Source organism: Periplaneta americana, chromosome 5 (genome assembly GCF_040183065.1).
Source record: "Periplaneta americana isolate PAMFEO1 chromosome 5, P.americana_PAMFEO1_priV1, whole genome shotgun sequence".
NCBI lineage: Eukaryota > Metazoa > Arthropoda > Insecta > Blattodea > Blattidae > Periplaneta > Periplaneta americana.
Genome location: NC_091121.1, coordinates 95,109,061 through 95,132,420, shown reverse-complemented (window position 1 = coordinate 95,132,420; position 23,360 = coordinate 95,109,061). Strand labels below are relative to the sequence as shown.

Below are 23,360 nucleotides of genomic sequence, written 5' to 3'. Positions count from 1 at the left end.
CTTACAAAGGGATGTCATGTTAATTGAGCTGGATGTGGACGAATTACAAAGTCGGCAATCACCTGTAAAAACGAATAAGAAGAAGTATGAGAATGGTGATAAGCGGGTTGAGAGTGTTTTGTCTCGCTATCAAGAATATCATGATGATGGTAATATCCTTCAGTATTTAAGACCTCTTGGACTTTCTTGAAGTACATTTTGGTAATCTGCAATTCTAAGACAGCTAAAGTACTGTAAATAAATTTTGAAATAGATTAACATTGAAATAGATTAACATTGTATAGCCTATGGCGGCCGGGTAGCTCAGTTGGTAGAGCAGCTGGCTACGGACTGGAAGGTCCGGGGTTCGATCCCAGGTGGTGACAGGATTTTTTCTCGTTGCCAAACTTTCAGAACGGCCTCGAGGTTCACTCAGCCTCCTATAGAATTGAGTACCGGGTCTTTCCCGGGGGTAAAAGGCGGTCAGAGCGTGGTGCCGACCACACCACCTCATTCTAGTGCCGAGGTCATGGAAAGCATGGGGCTCTACCTCCATGCCCCCCAAGTGCCTTCATGGCATGTTACGGGGATACCTTTACCTTTTTACCTTTTGTATAGCCTATATTTTAACACTTAGTAGTCTGGTACGCAATGAGCGTAAGACAAAAAGCACACTGGTAAGTATTGAGCATATGAGCAAAAGTACCCTGGTACTAACTGTTAGTGTGACGAAATATCGGTGACAAAATGTCAATGGTGTAAGTTTTCGGATACAAAATGTCCTGGAATCATTCGCTAATGCTCTGATTGTTATGGAAGACAGTCTAAAAATTGTTACATAAATTACAAGTGACAGCTTGAGGATATAATCTGACAATATGTACAAATATACAAAGATTTTAGCTTTTCTAAAAAGTTATTAAAAATAGTAACATCAAACAGGTTATAGATTTTAAATATTTAACTTGCGGAAATAGGTAATTAATACAAAATAATTGGACTAACAAAGGATATTAGAAGATTTTAGTTATATAGGTGGGACAATAAAAAGGATTATTTTAAATAAAACTAGGAAAGAGACGGTCTTAAAATGTTTACAAAAGTTATAGCAGTGCCAGATCTCCGGTACGAGTCAGTGTGTTGGATACTAACAAAACGTCAGAAAGATAAAAATGAAGTCTTAGAGATGCATGTTTTAAGGACGATCGTAGGATAAGAAAAAAGCAGATGAATAGTGTAGTGCATACATCAAGAGGGAAATAATTGGCATATTAAATCTATACGATAAGATAGAAGAATACTGTAAGAAATATTATGACCATGACCTAGAAATGCCACATTACCGCATCCCCAAGAAGACGTTAAACTACAGGGAAGAGAGAAATAGAGAGCAAGACCAAAGAAGAGATGGTCAGACCAGTTTCTGTGATAGGTCAGAACATGTAAGACATGCAAGACTTGCTGCTGCTGATGATGATAATGAGGTACCATACTTTGTTCCAGGAGGCTACAAGATTAAGTATTACTGGAGTTTTAAGTGGACGACGCACGTCCATATATATAAAGCAAAGTACTTGACTGACCGCTCACTCGACTGTTGTTTCGTAAAGTGTGGCAGAACAAAACGTGGACCACTTCAACAAATTCACTAATGTTTACAATCTAAATTATTTACACTATGTACACTAAAATACGCTACTTTAACTATTTACACTATATATTTTTTTTGCCTCTATTGATCAACATTATTGCAAAATTTGTAGCCAGGAACGGTATTTTTGAGTTTTAAATAAGACGTTTGCTAAGATACATGACTCTCTACAAGTATTACTCGACCGAGGCGAGTGGAGACGCGGACGTAATGTGAACTATCGCGATGCAGTATTACGAACACAGGAGCTGTAGGGCCTCGGCTTCGGGTTGCAGGACTCCACTGGTCTTGGTCGAGTAATATGAAGAAATTTATTATCAAACAACTCCGAAAGCGCTTTCTTTCTTGTGAATGCCATTTCGTGAAGAGAAAAAAAGCAAATCTTTTGGGGTTAATGTAGATAATCATATGCAACCTTCACAATGAAACGTAGGTTGGTTGAATTTAAACACAGGAATTTCTAGATGTCAATCTTTGTATTAAAGTAATTCAGACTGAGTGGTATTCGATTTTAAGACTTCACTGAACAATTTTATTCTAGACCGGGGACTTTCTTTGTATCTTGATATTCGTTTGAGATGAAGAGCAAAGGCAACAGATTCGTGGACAAATCCTGCCCACGCTGATTTTAAAAGAATTCCAAAACAGAGAACACTATTCGAAAACCATCCTATCTTCAACACTAAAAACTGAAATAGAACTGTAATGAAGCACGATGAAATTACAATGTGCTCGCGTGGTGCACTTTATTACGGGGGACATTTCGTCGTTATCACAACACGGTATGCGCCTGTGCCTTGTTATCGGACAAGAAACTAACGTGCAGGTAGCCGCCCGGAATTTAGCAGAGGTAATAAATTTCAGCGGTAAATACAACACATGTATTTAAGGCAGACTGTTATCACTGCAAGTGAATCCTTGCCAACGCAACACTTCGAGATTTATTTTCAATCCACAACTAACATTAATGGAGCACTGCACTAGACTACATACAGTAGATACTTTATTACCGAGAATTATTAATGATTATAGACGAGTCACCGGGTTCTAAAATCCGTCTATTTTTTGTTTAATTTTTAATTGTAATTTACGTGATACCCAAATGCTAAAATACGAGATAGTAGGCTAGCAATAAAATAATGTTAGACTTAGGCGTAATTGCACTAAATTAATGTAATTATGTCGATCAAAACAATTCTTGTAAACCAATATTTTAAAAAATATTAGCTTAATATTTTTGTTTAACAATAAATTCTTCGGTCTCATTAATACATATTACAAACTTAAAAGCAAGAGTCTAACATTTCAAATATACTTTTACAGTGTCATGGAGTAATTATGACTCTTTCACAACACCTGCTTATATTAAATCAGTTTAAGACTAACATCAGCAACATTAGCCCATTGGTTTTGACCTTTTCCGTTAGTTGGCGGTAGTTTTCATCTTTCATAGGTGTGCCAACATAAGGGCGTTTGTAACAAAACAAGTATTTTTCTCATCCTATGGAATAAATGTTTAAATGTAGCTGGAAAGGAGTGGATATTACTGAATTGAGTACTTCGAGGTGGCAACATAATATAAGAATTCATCGGAATAAGATGAGTTTTCCCTTTACTTGAAGTACAGTAAAATTATTGTATTCCAATGTTGTCAGCCTTGTTTAAGATGGCTACGATCTAAGATGGCTGCATTCTGGCTGTGTTTGTAGAAGTACATGTGCGTGTGTTGTTCATACTGTGTTTCACGATTTAAATACCGGTACATTATTTATGTGTTTAAATATCAATTTATAGAACTGATGATGGTGTTCAAGTGTTTTGTGTGCCAATACGTAGAGAAAACTACAAAGGCGGACCGAAAGTTAGTGTTTTCATTTACTAATGATGAACTTCGGAGAAACTTGTTTCGAGCAATAGCCTACATCGAAATAATTTTGACCACGCAAAATTCCAAGGTAATGTAACACAGTTTCTGTCAGAAAATTATTATCGTTGTATTATTAATGACAATCATGACAACACTATTTTATCACAATTCTATATCTAGGCCACTATAATATTATATTAATAATAACCTATTAAATTAGTATTTTTTAATGTTTTAAAGGAGTGTTCCCTGAAGTTACGCCTACATTATTATTATTATTATTATTATTATTATTATTATTATTATTATTATTATTATTATTATTATTATGTAATTATTATTGTTATTATTAATGTAGTAGGCCTACCTACTGGAGTGACTTAATAAACATGACAATATTACGGTAGGCCTAATTATGTTTGCCCGTCATGAAAACGCCAATGAAATTTAAAAATCATATTTTCGAAGTTAATGCCGGTTTTAGCGCATTTATTTGTGACTAAGTGGCAATAAAGCATAAAAAGGTTGCTTTGTCTTCGGTTTTTGTGGTTTTATCTGCTTTCTGGTAGAATATGGCTCTCCAGTGACTAGAGGTACGTTACTTCTAATATTGTAAAGTTACTGTAGCAGTGTTTTTTCGTAATGTGCATGGATTTCCTGCTAGTTGGTATTCGTGTATTATGGTACATTTGATTATATTCCGCGAAGATATATCATCGTTATTTATGGCTAACAATCATGGGGGACGTAGGATCAAAAGTAAGTGGTTTCTGTGATGCTTTTCAATGGATTGCATGGGAATTTCAAAGGGACCATTGGTGAATATTGAAGATGCGATTTTTTTTTTTGTTTAGATATGGCATATTATCCGCTAAATGTGTGTGTAAATTATGGAACTATGGAATAAGTGAGTTTTGGAAAAGTCGAGGATCAGTGATAGGTTAGGTTTGATTTGTTTAGGTCAGAGCTAGGCAGCAAGAGCGGATTCTACTCTCTCACGGGGAGCCATACGATTTCTCTTTATTCCCTTTCTTCCCCGCCGAACACCGCGCAGCGTTGATACAGCAACGGATGAATATTAAGCGTCCCCGTTTAGAGTCTAGTACCGCTCCCGACGCCCAGGCCTGGTTTAGGTTTTTGGTACGCCTTGCATATGAATCGGAGATTGCAGAAACAGCACATGTCAGTACGCCACGCATAGCAACATGTGCTGTTTCTGCAATCCCCGATTCATACACACCTTTTGGTGGATAGGTACATAAATAGAAGTATAATTCTGTTACGTTTGTGAAACTGGTAATTGTTTAGAAGGACATATCCACGATTTTCGTTTTTTTTTTTTTAATTTTAAGACTTTGAAAAAAAAGGAAGTGAATCAACTACTTTTCACTTGACAAAAAAAGAAACAACAGAAAAGTGGCACATTTTTACATTTAAAAAAACTCAATTTTAAGCCTTTCTTTGAAAAAGAGAGTGCATACACTAATCAGAAACGCGTATTTTCAACAATTATTTTACACTTACAAATAGAACTACTTAATGCGAAAAATACCTTAGCTTAATGGTTTGGAGAATAACGTGGATATGTTGTTCTAACCAATTAAGGTGAAAACTAAGTTTTGGATTTTATTTTCATACAAATTAGATATGTTTAGCCATTTTTGTAATTTGGTGTTTGTAATATTTCATGAGGTTTTAGAAATTTGTACTGTGTTTTCCACCGTGTTTAAGTAATTTTAGTTTCTGAAAAATCTATGAAATGTGGCAATTTTTTATAGATGAAAGCAAATAGAGGCCGTCATAACGGGTTATAGTTCGTTTAGTTTCCTCGAATGCAGTCCGGTGAATGCTTTAAAAGGTCACCTACCGCCCACGAAACAGACTTTTCGCTTCCTATACCAACAACTTTTTACATCCCCATTGACATCCTGCACAGTTGCCAGCCACATGGATTGTTAAATATCAGAAGAAAGAAATGTTGAGTTTCAAATTCCCTGACGAAAAAATCCTCTCCCTAAATCGCCCTCTGATTTCGCAAGTTGTACCAAAAATTTGTGGCTGTGATCTACGAACCTTCCCAAAATCCTCTTTTCTTTTCATTGCAAAAAGATTGTCTTCTAAGTATCGACCAACAGGCCACAATTCGAACCGAACAGTCAGACTAGCTTTGTGCCCTCTCAAAGAACGTTAGGAGAGGGCCTAGATCTTTAAAGAACGTCGAGAAAGAATAATAAAAACTACAAATGAAAATAAACTCTGTGGTTTGAATTTTTTTTTTCAAGGGAAAAATTGTTCCGGGGCCGGGTATCGAACCCGGGACCTTTGGTTAAACGTACCAACGCTCTCCCAACTGAGCTACCCGGGAACTCTACCAGACACTGATCCAATTTTTCCCTCTATATCCACAGTCCTCAAAGTGGGCTGACAACCGTCAAGCAACCAACTTTGAGTGCACACTAACTCTGTGTGACTTAAATTGTGGTTTTCTGTTAACGAACAATGACGTGTATTATGCAAATCAAGATTTCAGGTACAACTCCCTGTAAAGTTGATTTGAATAATTTCAAGGGAAAAATTGTTCCGGGGCCGGGTATTCAACAAAATCATTTAGCGCAGCATATGTAAAAGTGATCTGCGGTGAAATTGGATAAGTTTATTTGTAGATAAAAAATATCTCTATTTTGGTGGGGAATATGTGTCTGTTCCAATAAATTTTTCCTATGAAATTGTGTTTTATTTTGGTTAACGACTCCTAGCAACTTATTTTTTTCGGCCCTCGTAATTGCGGTCGAGTGGCCAAAATTTGTATAAGCATTTCTTTTGAAATTATTAACATGGTGAAAGAAAAAAAAAACTTTACCTGGCCCCATCAGAATGTTTGCTTGTCAGTTGGTGACCAGCTGGCTACAGACTGGAACATCCGGGGTTTGATCCCAGGTGGTAAGGGGATTTTCTCGTGGCCGAACTTCCAGAACGGCTCCGAGGTTCGCTCATTCTCCAATCTAATTGAGTACCGGGTCTCTCCTAGTGGTAAAAAGACGTTCGAAGCGTGGAGCTGACCACATCATCTTATTCTAGTTCCGAGGTCAAGGAAATGAATAAAGCTCTAACGCCATGCCTCCATGTGTCTCATGGCATGTATTGGAATACCTTTTCCTTTACTGTACAGTATATTTAAATGAACTGCTTAATAAATCAACAATCTACCGAAAAATGAAACATGAAAAATTGTCTTACTAAACAAAATTTTTCCTTTAAACACGTACACAAACATGACCTTTCACACATCTTTTTCCTACTGCGACACCAAATAGCGGAGACTGGAAGCCGCAGCTAACAAGCACAATTAGGAAACGCCTCCCACACGCATCCTGTGACGATATCTCCCGCACGTCAGATGGGCGGCCGGCACACGCGGGAGGGCGTCGAGCGCCCGTCTTGCTCTGACATTTATCGAGTACGATATGGGACGCAGCGTTGCTTCACAAAGCTCTCGACACGCAAATTGCAGCACACCTGGCGTAGGCGACGTTTTCGCGCAGAAATAGCGTCGGGTGACCGACGTTAGCAAAATCGTGCGCGTTGCAGACCGATACGTCACCATGCATTGCCCACAGTTGCATCTGTAGCCTATTTTGTTGTTCGTACCTTGATAACTTGCGTGCCTTTGGGATACAATAATGAACCTATGCTAGTCTAGTAACATAACATTTAAAATTTTAGTTTTTACATTTTCCATTAGTGCTGAAATCCCTATCAAAGGTTGCACCTTCCTTCGTCGCCGGGAGATGGAAGAAGGAAGAGGAACCAGAGTTATTGTGTTCCTTCATGCTTATTGTGTCCATTAGGCCTACAAATGATTCACACAAAAAAAAAGCAATACTATTAGACCAATTCAATTCCTGTTGTGTAAATAAATGTTAGGGTGAATAAATTGTTTAGAGTCCCGCGCTGTAGCATCGTGGTCTACGGCAGCAAGCCTGGACTCGTGTTACGGAATGCGCGCTACTTCGAGTCCTCGTGAGGAAGGAATTTTTTATGAAATTTCGGCCAGTGTATGGAACCGGTGCGCACCCGGCAACGTGAAGCTACGATAGGTAACAAAATTCTATTACGTAAACTAGCTAGGCATATAAAGGCTGGGGGGGGGTTCATCGTGCTAATCACACGATATCTCCTTTCTGTTGGATGATCGTCCACTTCTGCTTCGACATTTTGATGTGAGATCAGCAGCCGGCTCGTCGGTCTATGCCCTTAAAGGGTTGTAACGTTACGGGTTATTATTATTATTATTATTATTATTATTATTATTATTATTATTATTATTATTATTACTACTACTACTACTACTATTGTAGAGCATCGATTATCCGAATACCGATCAACCGAAACATCGGTTAACCGAAAGTGTTCCAGTCGGCACGTAAAAGTTTTGCTAGCTCTGTTTGCGAGATTTAGCGGCAAAAAAAGTCTCAGCTCTGAAAAAAAAAAAATTGGACTTCTATTACTAAACTGTAGGCTACTTTAATGACCATTTTGAACTTGTCAAACTAGGCTAGTCAGTTCTCTGTGTTATTTGTAAGACGTGTGATACAAAATATATACTGTCTGTGCAGTTTTGTGTTTAATATCAGTGTTTCTTTGTTTCATACTGCTCCTATAACACCGGTACAATTTGTTTTCGTAAATGATCGGTTATCCGAAAAATCAGTTATCCGAACACCCCCCGTCCCCAATTGTTTCAGATAATCGATGCTCTACTGTATTATTATTATTATTATTATTATTATTATTACTACTACTACTACTACTACTACTACTACTACTACTACTACTACTATTACTTCACTCATATTTAGCTGCATATTAAATGACTTCTTAATAAATAATAATAATAATAATAATAATAATAATAATAATAATAATAATAATAAAATAATAATAATAATAATAATAATAGTGAAAAGAATAAATAACAAGCCATATTATTTTTCATGGAGAAACTTTTAAGCGAGGTATTAAATTCAGACGTTTGAGATGGGCAGGGCATGTAGCACGTATGGGCGAATCCAGAAATGCATATAGAATAATGTTAGTTGGGAGGCCGGAGGGAAAAAGACCTTTGGGGAGTCCGAGACGTAAATGGGAAGATAATATTAAAATGGATTTGATGGAAGTGGGATATGATGATAGATACTGGATTAATCTTGCTTAGGATAGGGACCGATGGCGGGCTTATGTGAGGGCGGCAATGAATCTTCGGGTTCCTTAAAAGCCATAAGTACCGTTTTGCTTCTTGCTACTACTTCTGTGTACAACATGAATGCCAGCATGCTAGTCATAAAAAATGCCTAGCGACAGGCAACTCAAACTGATAGGCAAAAAGGTTTTATTCATGCAGGAGGACACGTTGTTGTTGTTGTTGTTGTTGTTGTTGTTGTTGTTGTTATTGCTGTTGTTGTTGTTGTTGTTGTTGCTGCTGCTGTTGTTTAGACAACTATCCGAAGACAGATCTGACCCTCACAACTGATACCAAAAATCACCACTTATGAGGCAACTAGGCCAGGAGATAATGGGGTAGGATGGCCAGTTCCTTTCTCCTCCATTGCATACATCACCAATTAGCTACATGTTATAGTAATCAGACTTCAGATGCATACAAACAATTAATTGTTCTTCCTCCGATACATATCGTCAAGTGAGATGTACTGCCTGGAGGACACATCATTCTCTCTAATTACTTAAATTAACGGTTAAACGTTACATTTCAGGACACAGGTTCCTTACGAAAAATTTGTTCCTTCTGTCCTCCTATACTATCACTAAAAGTGTGAAACACAAACATCTTTAATAATCATAACCAGGCTTCGAGACTTAGGACCCGATGCAATAACATTACTGTGCATGTACTATAGATTGTTGACTCGCTGCAGGTAGCGAAATGTAGAGATGTGTTGAGGTAACAACGTTGCTATTTAGAGTAGAGTTAGGTAGTATGGGGGAACACATGCATATGTATATTCTGAAAGTAAATATACATTACACAATGATAATGTCAAAAGGATGTGAAAAGCATTTATTCTCCTGTCATTTATAAGCATTTTTGTTTAATTATACACAGTGTTAATGGTGGAAATAAACATGTAGCAATTTTAATTTCTTCATTTATCCTATTGGTAGTTTTTAGGAAGTGCAGTTACAGTACCGAATTGCAATGTACTACAATATACTTTTCAGTGTCTCAAACGTAAATATTTTTCGTTTATCTGCAAAAAACAGTTTTTACTGTGAAAAGCTTCGCTCTACGTCGCATGTCGTGATAGGAGCAAACGAAGAAACCTAACATCATTGCAGTCTCTAAAAGACAGTCCTTTATTCTCGGATGACTCTATGTCCACTAATTTGCTGGTTATATTACACAATGTTCCATAGCCCTTATTTCTACATAAAATTTATTTCCACTTCTGTTTTACACGTTCAGTAACTGGTGTACTTGGTGTCTCATTAAATCTCTGTAATTTTCTTAACTAATTTGAGGCTTCCGGCATCTCTTGCTCTGACTTTTATAACCGTGCAATAGTTTCAGACACAGTTTGAAAATAGGTTTGTGTTAAAACCAAATTATTCGTCAGAACCTTCAAATCCGAGCGTTTTCCTTCGCGTATTTGTTGGCATTCATTCTACAGTACCCCCACCCACTGTACGCTTTACCACTACACTCAGTATGCCGTTATGCGGATTTCCGACTGAACTGCTCTATTGGGTCCGAAGTCTCGATGCCTGATCATAACCTTCTTCTATTTCCAAGGGTCGGATTATTTCTACTGTCCCATTGACACTTTCGTGATAACTGTGAACCGAACATTAGACACTCATTTGGTGAACGTGGCACGAAACTACTAATCAACACAACTCAGTGTACCACCGATGTGGTGTATGGTTAACGAGTGCGAATTATCCTCTGAAATGTGTTCGGATAAGAGATGAACAATCGAGAAAACGAGACACAGCGCCCGCAAAACCGAAAACCCGCACGACAATGTTGTATTACGTCGCGTCCTTGACGTATAGACTGGTTTTGAGTGTTTCGAGAATCGATATTGATCGTCTCCCGAAGTCAGCAGTTGTTTATACCTGACTGAACTTTTATCTACTTTGGCAACTATTATATATGTATAAACAATCAAGTAACCTATTTGAAACATTATCTCTACCTTTCAGTGTATAATAATCCCTTCCCCAGACTTTATTTAATTACTAGGCCCTTATTAAAACGCTAGGAATTTTGTTTAAGATCAAGTGTGCAATCTCAAGTAAAAAGATATTAATGTTATGTTTTATGTTTCTTGGAAATGCAAATGTATTTCAGAATTTTTTTATTTATGTAACTATAGGTAATATCATATAATAGAACCAGAACATTTTGATAACTAAGATACTCTTCTTTTTTGTCTTTTTGTCTCATTTAAACATTTATGTTATTTATTTCAATGATGTATGCTATTCAAAGTTACGAAATCTTTCCACGCCGACCAAATGCTATTTCGAGAATGATGAGCGAGACCGAAGCGCACGAGAATGACGAGACGAGACTCGAAAGACAAATGAAGCGAACACAGCGAGCGAGAACGGCAGTTAGTTTTGTTCATCTCTAGTTCGAACGTATGTTCGAATCCTCAGTTCCGCAGATTACCAGGTTGTTTTTTTTAGGTTTGCTCCAACTGTAAAGCGAATATCAAGTAATCCCATTTCGAAACGTCGGACTCATTTCATCATATCACATTTTCCATCGACGATAGATAACGCGCTGTTGATACAGTATCGCTAAACAAATGATTAAAAACAAACACATTGTAGGAAAGAGATAATCGTCTCGATGAGAGGATACAGTTCCACTTCCTTAGGGATTCGCACACAAGTACGCTGAAAATCAAGTGACTAATGGATGTAAGCTCAAGAAACATATTTTCGTGACCCTCGTAGAAAAGAGGATTCATCACATTCGGATAGAAATATATAATTCTCTGCGTGTAATATAATTGGATTCATGAATTCTTATATTTCGGCAACCACAGCTCCTCCCCATACGTGTTCTGTCGTTTAATCAGCTTTACTCGTGAAATCTCGTGTAGTTTCAGCTTAATTCCTCCGAATTTAATTATGAACCGAGGGATCAGTTCTGAATTACATTCCGATGTTCCTGTCATTCATTTAGTCCTGTGTACAACTGGGCAGCGAAGGGTACGACACAGCAAACATCGCGAGTTTAACAGTGATATGTGTATAAAATCACAGCTGACACTTAAAAACAGGTACAATAAACTACACATACAGCTTGCAAGCATTAAATAAGCTATTTAACTATTTTTCTGAGATCACTAATTTAAATACCCAATTTATCATGCGTAAAAATTTCTTTCATATAGTTCATATTTTAAAAAATGATCACGCATTCCTTGCGTCCAAACTAAAAGCAACTTAGACTTCTACATGCATTCTGAACAGCACCCCATAAGCAGATTCGCTATACATAATGAACCGTAAGTAATGTCAAAAAAGTGTAATACAATTTTGCTCGTTTTTGTTACCTTTCCGAAATAAAAATTGTCTTATTTTTGGAAAGCCATTTGTTGAATTCCCAATATGCTGAGTCAGTTTAAGAGAGCAGTATATAATGATAATAAATGATTGAAAGAATTTCAATTTCGTCCTTTAAATGTGTAGAAATTTATTTCGTTCTAAATATGAATTTTAAACTTAAATTTAGGTGTCTTTCTTGTTTCAAACACTAGTTCAGTCTAAACCCCCAAGTTTGATAATTTAAACTATGCAACATGGTTAAACTGGCGCTGGTTCGTGTCCTCATTGGAGAAAAAATGTTCTCATGAAATTTCGGCCAGTGTATGGGACCTGTGCCCACCCAGCATCGTGATGCACTTGGGGAGCTACGATCGGTAGCAAAATCCGGTTGCTATAACGGCTGGGGGGATCATTGTGCTAACCACACGATACCTCCATTCTGGTTAGATGATCGTCCAGCTCTGCTTCGGCATGTGAACGTGAGGCCAGCACTCGGTCTAGGCCCTTCAAGGGCTGTAGCGCCACGGATTATTATTATTATTATTATTATTATTATTATTATTATTATTATTATTATTATTATTATTATTATAAAATGGTTAAACTTCTTACTATAACGAAAAAGCAAGCTGTTTATTGGAGAAAAATATTCATAATAATTGTAATTTATGGAGAAAATCATGGAGGTCTTAAAGAAATTGAAGATGAAGATGTAAGAATTTTACCTAGGACAAGAACTTTTAGATCAAGAATGTCACTTTCAAGAATACAATGAAAGTCAGTTTTAGATTTAGGCTTCATAAGGATACTGCAAACGTGATATTAAATTAAATATAAATATATGGACAGCATTTTGAACACCTACTCTATAATCGTTTCGTTGTAAGAATACTACAGTAAACAATGGCATGTGACTAAAGTGAGACTTGATTGGCCACAGTTTGGCGCCAGAGATTCTCAGTAAGTGATCCCGCCCACTCCTGTACATTGTTTCACGTTAAACATTTCCCGTTACTCGTCAAAGTAGACCTAACCTCACTACTATGCATTGGTTTGCTTAGCAAACTCTTACTTTATAATTAATTAATCATTTTGACTTACTTTATACATTCAACACTATTCCTTTCTCTCCGCCTTTGAGAGGGTTTCCACTCCTATGTTTAGTAACCATACACATTGAGTATGCAGAAGCCATACTATCACGTGCTTACGAGAACAAGCTCAAGTGGCGCCAGCGTATTACAAGAACAGACACCTTTGTATTACTCTTAGTATTCATCCGCTTACAACGTAAATAATAAAATATAGAAGTAGGTTTTTTTTACATAGCGTTTTACATATTAGTGAAGTTATATGCTTCGTTGTATTTAATAAATAGAACTCATTTTTTATTTTCAAATAATACATGATTTCAAAATACGGAACTATAATTTCCTGCGTCATGTGAGTGTTTCGACTGGGAGCCAATCACGGGTATGACAGCCACGAGCTGGTGTTTACATTAGGATTTTTCTTACAGCGAAAAGGGTATAGGTAGAATTCAATTAGGGATGTCTGCACTTAGTCAGCGAGGAATATCTACAGAAAATGTGAATTATCTCCACATCGGTTAATTTGTGGAGCAATATGTATTGGGAATTTTATGCTTTGGTTAGCTTGTGCTTTTCTTCTGTAAATTATTGACCATCACTTTTTGAAATATTCGGTATGTAGCTTCTACTTCTCAACTTGTCATAAACAGAAGCTACTATGAAATCATGCATTTACTATAGAATGTTGGAAATGTGTTTCACTATGTATACGAAGCTTATGAAGGAATCCAAAAATATGAATGAGAAAAGTTCAATACGTAAAATTAGAATATATAAAGGTAAAGAACCGAAAAGACCTGGGGCAAAGTATAAATGAATATATGTGAACAAAAGAAATAATCCTACTTTATAAAAAATTAAAGCATCATTGTAAGCAAACTTTTAAATGCACATACTGTACAGAGATAAGATAGTCGCAGTCGAATAAAGATAGAGGACGAGAGGTAGCGGAGAGAAGATCGGGGAGTGCCGTAAAATATATGCATCTCCTCAGGACAGAAAGGGGAGAATAAACTTCCCCCTACGCATGTTCCACCCCTATAGTGGGAGCAAAGTGACACATGCACATTACAGAGTGAAATATGTTTCCTTCCAGATCCTTTCCACATTTTAATACGACACCCGTAATCAGAGCGGGATCTCAGTTGATCAGTATAATCCCGCTGACTCGCGTGTGCAGAATCTCATGTGTGAGGTGTTTATTTTCGGAACCACTGTCCCACATTTGCAATACAGTCGGTGTCATGAATGCTGTGCAAGTTACCGCCAAAGAAGTTAGCATGCGTCACAGAATACTTTCTACCACATGGAGTTCTCTGGAATAGATTAAACGTAATGATAATCTACTAATAATAAATCTCCGTGACAAGTTTCGTTTAGTAAATTAAGGAGAAGTAAAATAATCATGATTCATTCATTCATAGTGTTCTGTCCAAGGACAAGTCTCTCACTGCAAATCCAGCATTCACCAATCTTTCCTATTTCCCTATTCCTATTAGTCTCCCCAAACAATCCATATGCCTTAATGTTGTATCATCTGATAATATCCTCTTCTGCCCGGAACTTTTCTTCCGTTCATCATTCCTTCTAGTGCACCCCCTTCAGTAGGCAGTTTTTTTCTCTGCCAGTGTCTCAGCCAATTCCTTTTTCTCTTCCTGAACACTTTCAGCACCATTCTTTCTTCACCTACTCTTTCCAACGCAGCTTCTGTTCTTGTTCTCTCTGTCCATCTCAACGATTCATTCTTTTCCATATCCACAATTAAAATACATCAAGTCGTTTCTCTTCACTTCGTCGTAATAACCATGTTTCTGGCCCAACACAATTCCTTTCTTCATACAAAGCACTTCACTAGTCTCTTCCTTTGTTCTTTTTCCAGAGGTCCGCAAAAGATGTTCCTTTTTCTATTAAAAGCTTCCCTTGTCATTGCAATCCACCTCTTGACTACCTGGCATCAGTTCATGTTACTACTTATATATAGCACATCCTAAGTATTTGAAGTTGTCCACTTGTTCTACTGTCTTATTTCTTTACTTTTCTTCTAATAACCATGATCTTCTTCTTGTTTGTATTTATTTTCATCCCATTCTGCTCACAGCTGTATTTTAGCTCCAGTAGCACTTCATTCAATATCGTCTTCTCTTCTGCTAACAACGTCATATTATCATGGTCAAATCTTATGCACGTTATTATTCTTGCTCCTGGTATCACCCCTCCCATGTTTTGAAAACAGTTCTTCACTGAATCCTTCAAGTACATATTGAACAGTTTAGGGATGAAGGACATCCTTGTCGTACTCCTCTTCTTATCCGATTTCCCTCTGGCGTTTCTTCTTCTATACTGACCTTGACTCGTTTCATAAAAAACTTACTGGATCCTAGTTATTGACAACAAAACTCCAGCTAGCACTTAGTGATCATTTCTCTCTTCTTGCTTCGAAGCAACAAATAGCTAATATCGAAATGAGAATGAAGAAAACAACATAGCAACTTGTTATTATGGTTATCTCTTTATGAAAATAAGCTTTCAAACGTATTATGGGTAGATACAGATCACTGTGTTTGACATAACGCTGTTCAGATAGCATAGATCAGCAATGTCTAAATAAAAGCAGATGAAAGCGAACGTCAGTCCCCTGAATCCGATATACTTTACCCCAACCCAAATCACATATCCTTGAAACCTTTTCAGCGGTAACCAGATTGGATTAGAATGAACGAGTCCAATTTGTTATCGAGGGCCACACGATCCCAAACCATCAACCTCCAGGTTCTTCTGATTCGGCCTACTCACACTGTTGTTCTCTGCTTTCTGTAACATAGGTGCATATTAAATTTCTTACAGCAAGGCAAAATCTTTTGCAATTACTTGATCTACAGAGGTAATATGCCATCGTTGGTTTTATGAAACATTCCATGTGACGGTACAGAACCTATTTTTTTTTCAGGAGAAAGAAAAAGTAATTAAATATCAATAGGTCTACATTATAATATTAGATAATTCGGTAGAAAACGTTGCTGAATATGATAGACATCAATGACATCGAGGATCAATGTAGGTCTATGGATATTTAATTATTTTTTTCTTTCTCCTGAAATATTATCGTCCGTACTAACACATAGGCGGTTTCACAAAACCAACGACGATGTATAAGAATCAAACTAATATCACACAATTGGTGGTCATTTTTTTAACTATTATCACTTATTTGTATTTGGAGGATTTAGTGAAAAATTGTTTTCAGAACATGGAAGGGTGATAATAGAAGGAACAAGAGTAAAGTGCATAAACTTTGATGATATGGTGTTGTTAGCAGAAGAGGAGATGATACTAAGGCACGTGCTACTAGAGCTAAATGACAGCTGGGGGCAGTATGGAACGAAGATGAATGCAAAGAAGACGAAGACCATGGTTGTCGGAAGAAAAATAAAAAAGTTAAACTGTCGAATTCGAAATGAGGCAGTAAAACAAGTAGACAGTTTCAAATACTTGGGGTATGCTATGAGTAATGAGCTGCCAGGAAGTCAAAAGGAGCACAGTAATGGCAAAGGAAGCTTTCAATAGGAAAAGGGAGTATCTTCTGTGGATCTCTGCAAAAAGAACTAAGGAAGAGACTAACGAAGCGCTTTATGTGAAGTGTGGCATTGTATGGGACCACAAACATAGAAATTAAGATGAAGTGAAGAGAAACGTTGATACTATAGATATAGTATGTAACCCAGTTATCAAACTTTTTAATTGAATACAGGTATGTTAGATATTCACTGCAACAGAGGCGTAGCGTGAGACCGTAAATTTGGGAGGATGGGGCACAATTTAGATTTTGTAGGTAAGCGCCTCTGCTAAGAAATGAAACCTTTGGCATACTCTTCACACAATGTAACCTTATGCAGGCCTATAACATTATTCATGCATTTGCAAAAAGGGTTTACTATTTTTTTAAATCTGCAAAACTAAAATAAATGCGGATTTTTCTTTCAGAAAACTTGCCAGTCTTTCAGAAGCGCAGTGTACTTTCTGTCAACATGCTTTGCAAGTAGTGTTTGAAGAACTTCCAGAGATATAATCGATGAACTTGAGATTGTGTTAATCTTCTTGGAATTTTATTGCAACCCAATTAAATTGTCCACTCATATTAACTGACCTATGATAAGCCAGACCTCTCATTTTATTAATATCCAGGTCTATTTTCTCCACGTAGAATTCTGTGACATTGTATCTCAGTTGTTTCTTCAACTTCTAACAAAACCCAATTTTTTTTTTAAATTAAGAAAGAATCTGATGTTTTCAATACATCTAACCCAGATACTTAGTTGTTCTTAAGTAGAAACATAATTTATCTCATCACAAACAAAAGAGAAAGCAGAAACAGCATTCTCTCCTTGCATAATTTTTTCCATAATTAAATTTCATGTTTCATTGTTTCTATTAATTCCTTTTGAATTTTAAAAGATTGTGGATCTCATAGTTTCGTCCATTTGCTTTCCTTTATCTTCTATTCTTAGTTCTAGTAGTTCTAAAAAGTTCCCTTCGCATATTTTCTAATGTCATGGTTTCGTCATGTTCCCTTAAAAATAAATATTGCTTTGCCTTAAATATAGTAATTTCTGTTATAAACTTAATGTAACTTCTGCTTTCCTCGGCTTTTTTGAGTGAGCAGATGAGATGTGATCAGCAACAGTTTTATCATAAAACTGACCAATTGTGTGCAGAGTTCAAATATACCTAGTACAAAATGTGATGGTGTCTTAGACGTCACGACTTGCTATATTGTAACTCAAGTGGTCATTCTGAGTCTAACACCGCTTTGTGTTGAGTGTATTGTTGAACTAAATGAAATAAGGCACGTAACATCTACATCTTGTTTACAATAGTAATTCAAAATTATATTTTAAAAGGAATTATAATACTCTTATAGGACATTCGTTATCTCGTGAAACCTTTCTGTGCATCAAGGAAAGAAGCACTGTTGTGGTTTATCCACTAAATCTAGTTTTTTTAATCCTCTGTCAGTGGCTAAAAGTCATTAAATGGTGGCCAGTGGGAAATCTAGTTTATTTTAATGTCAGTGGAAATTTTTAGTGATTTTGCAGTAATTCTCAAACACATCTGTAAGGCAGATTGCATATAAAAAACTTACGACTCTTTGGACGATGGCCACTATTTTTTAAAAATACTTGCCTTGCAATATTAGATGTCTGTCAATGTACTCTGCAGTTAACCGCATAACAACTCAGTGGCTGGAACTGAAAACAGAACACAGTCTTAATACACAAAGTAAGAAATTATATGTCTTGATTGCACGATTTTTAACACTGTATCGGTCCACACATGTGGAGTAACGGTCAGCGCGTCTGGCCGCGAAACCAGGTGGCCCGGGTTCGAATCCCGGTCGGGGCAAGTTACCTGGTTGAGGTTTTTTTCCGGGGTTTTCCCTCAACCCAATATGAGCAAATGCTGGGTAACTTTCGGTGTTGGACCCCGGACTCATTTCACCGGCATTATCACCTTCATTTCATTCAGACGCTAAATAACCTAGATGTTGATACAGCGTCGTAAAATAGCCCAATAAAATTAAAAAAAAAACACTGTATCACTTCGGAATATGTATGATAAGACTTTCTTGTGTTCAATTCTAATGTACCTTGTTTACATGTTTCGACCTATTTATGGGTCATCTTCAGAAATGGTCGTAGCTGGTCTTGATGCCTCTTGTTTTGTTTCCTGTGAGGGTGTAAAGTGGAGTCAAAGAGTGTGTGTGTTGAGAATTTCATTGGGGTGTGTTTTTGTGTGTCTCTATATTTAATATTGTTCTAGTGTGTCTCAACACACAATTCAATTTCAGAACACACACACTCTTTGACTCCACTTTACACCACACGAACACACCCTCACAGGAAACAAAACAGGAGGCATCAAGACCAGCAACGACCAGTGCTGAAGATGACCCGTAAATTGGTCGAAACATGTAAACAAGGTACATTACAATTTAACACAAGGAAGTCTTATCATACATATTCCGAAGTAAGAAATTAATTCGATGACGGCGCGTTTCTTTCGTTGTTCCGCCAATCAAGCAACTGATGAAAAGACTTTATGAATGTATGGAAATACTGAAAAATGTTGCTAGACTGAGTTTCAGTTATGTTCTACAGCAAATCAAGGTTTTCTTAATTCAACACAGCCCAAAAAGTTACTGAACATGTTAAAGTATAGTGGTTCGTGATGAACTTAATGAAACAATTTCAGCATATTACTACTTTTAAAGTTTTCTAGTTCAACATCAAATAAAAACCCGTTAAAAGAATTACCGAGTTCGCACCATCAATGTTAGGGTCTAAGTCTTGCTTGGTGAAATTCAGAAGTGGATTTAAAGTAGGCTATTATCATTAAACCAAAATTAGAAATAGGATGAGATTTTCAGTAAATTTTAAAATTAGGGCTGCACTAAGACGGAGTGGTGTATGTTATCATTTTTAATTATTATTTATACTATTATATCTTATCTGCGGTCCACACCCGTGGAGTAACAGTCAGCGAGTCTGGCTGCGAAACCAGATGGCCCGGGTTCGAATCCTGGTCGGGGCAAGTTACCTGGTTGAGGTTTTTTCCGGGGTTTTCCCTCAACCCAATACGAGGAAATGCTGGGTAACTTTCGGTGCTGGACCCCGGACTCATTTCACCGGCATTATCACCTTCATTTCATTCAGATGCTAAATAACCTGAGATGTTGATGCAGCGTCGTAAATAACCCAATAAAATAAATAAAAATAAATATTATCTGCGCATTATTTGACAATTAAGTTCAAAAAATCTACAGGAACGAAAATCTGGTGGGTGTTATGACATATTTGGTGAGTTTTTGTAAGCGTGAAGTGGTTTCTCGCAAATTGAAGTTGGCAACATTGGAAAAAAGAGAGAGGACTGAGAAGCTTCCCTCCCTCCCTACGCTTCTACTTGTAGCCAGAGAGCTCGCTTACCCCCACTATATGCTACGGCGCACACAAGTATTCGGTTTCACAAGATAACGGATGACCTACACACCACAAAATTTCACTTAGACACAAATAAATATATATATTGAGAAAGATGAAGTTGGGGAGCACGGGCCCACCTCCTCCCCCCCCCCCTACGCGACGCCCGTGCACTGAAAACATTAGATGTATCTTTGCATAATTTCGGTCTAATATGTTACGCTCTTCTTTATGCAGGAAACAACGGAAGCAGAGAGAGCGCCTGTGTCGCATCGTGTACCAGAAGGTGTTCTCACCCGAGTGTCTAGACACATTCAATGCTACGAGCTCTATACGCCCCGCGTGGGAGCCCGTCGAGGCGCTGGGAGACTACGGTGACTCTGCGGGAGACTGGTACATCGGCAGAAATGGGTCTAACGCCTCAGACGACAACACCAACTTCACCACGCCAGGTAGCACAATATACTTCCTCATTCCTTTCTATATTTTTAAAAGAAGACACCACTGAAAATTATGGAAATTTTCCGAAAATATATATATATTGACTATTTGAAGGGTTCAGAGCCATAGTGGGCCAAGCGCCATTTATTAAATACGGAGAAAGGAAGGGTTAAAGTTAAGTAAATAAGTATTTACTTAACTTTAATCCTTCCTTTCTCCGTTTTTAATATCATTTAGTTTTAATGTGCATACTTTATATTACTTGCTATATGTTTCATTAAGTTATGGTAAGCACTTAATTTTAACCCTTGTTTTCTCTGTTTTTGATATATGGCGCTTGGCCCACTATGGCTCTGAATACCGTAGTTTAATGAAGATTGACATATCATTTAGTTTTAATGTGCATACATTATACTACTTGCTATATGTTTCACTAAATTGTGGTATTCACTTAATTTTAACCCTTGTTTTCTCCGTTTCTAATAAATGATGCTTGGTCCACTATGGCTCTGAATCCTTCATTTCGCTTTCTTAGAATGTATATTTCCATATTCAGTTCAATTCAGGTTACAAATATGTTTAATTTTGTTTTAATTAAGGCATTTAAAGAAATATCAAAATTATTTTTTCATCAAAGGATTCTTTTCACAAATTTCTGATTACAAATCTAGTAATTTTCTCTTCTAACGTTGGCTCCTTGAAGTTACTAGATCAATGTAGCGGAGAAGAATTTTAATAAGTATGTGTTACATAAATATTCATTTTACTTTCAAATCGATCTTTTCATAAGTTTATTTCTCTTAATTCAATACCAGCTTTTTTATGCCAAATATTAATCAATCTGCATGAAATTTTCACTGCAAGTATTTATGACGTAGCTGCATGTTTCTGTGTCTTTATTTTGTAAGAAGCGCTGCTAATTTATTTTATTATTTTTTTCGTGAATTATAAAAAAATTCAATATTTAAAAAAATTGAAAATGAATAAATTAGATATTTCATAAAAATGAATGCATAGAAATGTTTCTCTATGACCTGTGAATGCACTAAAAAAGGAAGCTTAAAAATTGAGATCTTTTACTAAAAACTTGGATTTGAAAATATTTTTTAAAAATACAGAAAAAAACAGAACTAAAAGCATTTGGGAGTTAAAAATTTGGATTTTGTTAGTCCTTTACATAGTAAACATGATCTCAAAATTGGGTTGCAAAAATGAGTAGGAAAAAAGTTGATATTTTTAGTGCAGTGTCCCCTTAAGTGTTTATAATAAAAGTAATTCAGCACATGTAATACTAAGAATTTTACACATTCTATCCCAACTTGATACAATCTAACATTCTGCAGCTCACGGCTAGATGGCGATCTTGTCATTCCTCGAACTCGGTTTTCATTTTCGCCATTAAGTAGAGAAGTGGTTCGCAAACTTTTTGAAGGCGCGACCCACTTTTAGGTGAGACATTTGTTCGTGAACTCCCACTACAATACCAGCAATTAACCCCATTCTAAATATACAAATGCCTATAAAAACAAAAACAACTATAATTTTACTCAAAATCAGTAGATATCAGCCAACTTCTAACGTGCCGGTACCTGCAAGATGAGAAAACGAAATATACAAACCTGTTTTCCAATTCTCTTTGACTTCTTAGACTTACTTTTTTTGCTGATACATTTGTTGAATACTAGTTTGCAAGGTCAATATGCTAACACAATAAAAGTCACAGACTAAATCGATGGAGTTATAGGGAAACTTGATTTCTGGTAGACATTACTGACAAAATTAAATTTGATTCATTTCAATGTATTGAAGAAACTTGGAAAATTTAGATACGTATCGTATGATACGACAAATACTGAGTTTGCTTTTGCGGACATGCCCTGGATCGAATCTTTCTCCTTTAGTATTTTCCCTTAGTGGCCTTACTCAGTGTTCGAAATATAATATTGACATACATTATATGAGCCGTTGAGAGCAGAAGTGGGCAAAATTGGGTAGGCCTAATGAGGTTTAAAGTAAAAATTCTGTAAAATACAGCGCAAAGTAGCAATTAATATGTCCGTGCTATCCACTGACTACTAATAGTTATTTTTTTTTTCAAATTCAAATTTATTCGCAATTTACATTTGAAATGATACATTTGAATAGATACCCGAAATGAGCATGTGCTCGTACTCGGGTACAGTCCAGTAGAGTCTACATAAATTTTACAGACATCAATAATAATGTTGATGATAGAAATACTAGTAAAAATAATAATAATAATAATAATAATAATAATAATAATAATAATAATATTAAGAATAGTAGTAATAATAGAATAATAGTGACGGAGATAATACAAAGATAGTATACAAATTAATTAATTAATTACTGTATAATAAAATAAAAATATTAGCAATAATAACATAAATACTAAGACTGATAAAATAAAATATAAAACCACTTAGCGAGAGCTAACACAACTTATACAGGGACATCATTTTATTTTTACTTCAGTTTTTATTGTACCTGAGTGTTTGAATGTACTTCACTCCCACCCCTTCTACTAAGGAAGTTCCAACTCCACACAGAACCAAGACCGCAAATAGTAAGCAGTACTGAGTTACTGAGTATAGTACGTTCCAGAAATATGTTCGTGTTTTCCAGTGACGAAAGAGCTTTCAATATTGAATCATATTTTCGCACAGGTACTGTCCGTTTGCCTACGTCGCATTCCGATTTCCCCCACCTGCTTCTGCTCGCCCCTCTGTAATAGCTGGGCTGTCTTAACTCTTTTC

General features: G+C 36.5%; 1 protein-coding gene across 1 annotated transcript in view; it reads left to right on the top strand.

Moving 5' to 3' along the window:
- mAChR-B (muscarinic acetylcholine receptor) overlaps nucleotides 1-23,360 on the top strand; it is a 560,067-nt gene that overhangs the window by 500,414 nt on the left and 36,293 nt on the right. The window contains exon 2 of the mRNA XM_069826296.1: nucleotides 20,380-20,594. Coding sequence (XP_069682397.1) covers nucleotides 20,380-20,594 — 215 coding nt within the window. The remainder of the gene's footprint in view (nucleotides 1-20,379; nucleotides 20,595-23,360) is intronic.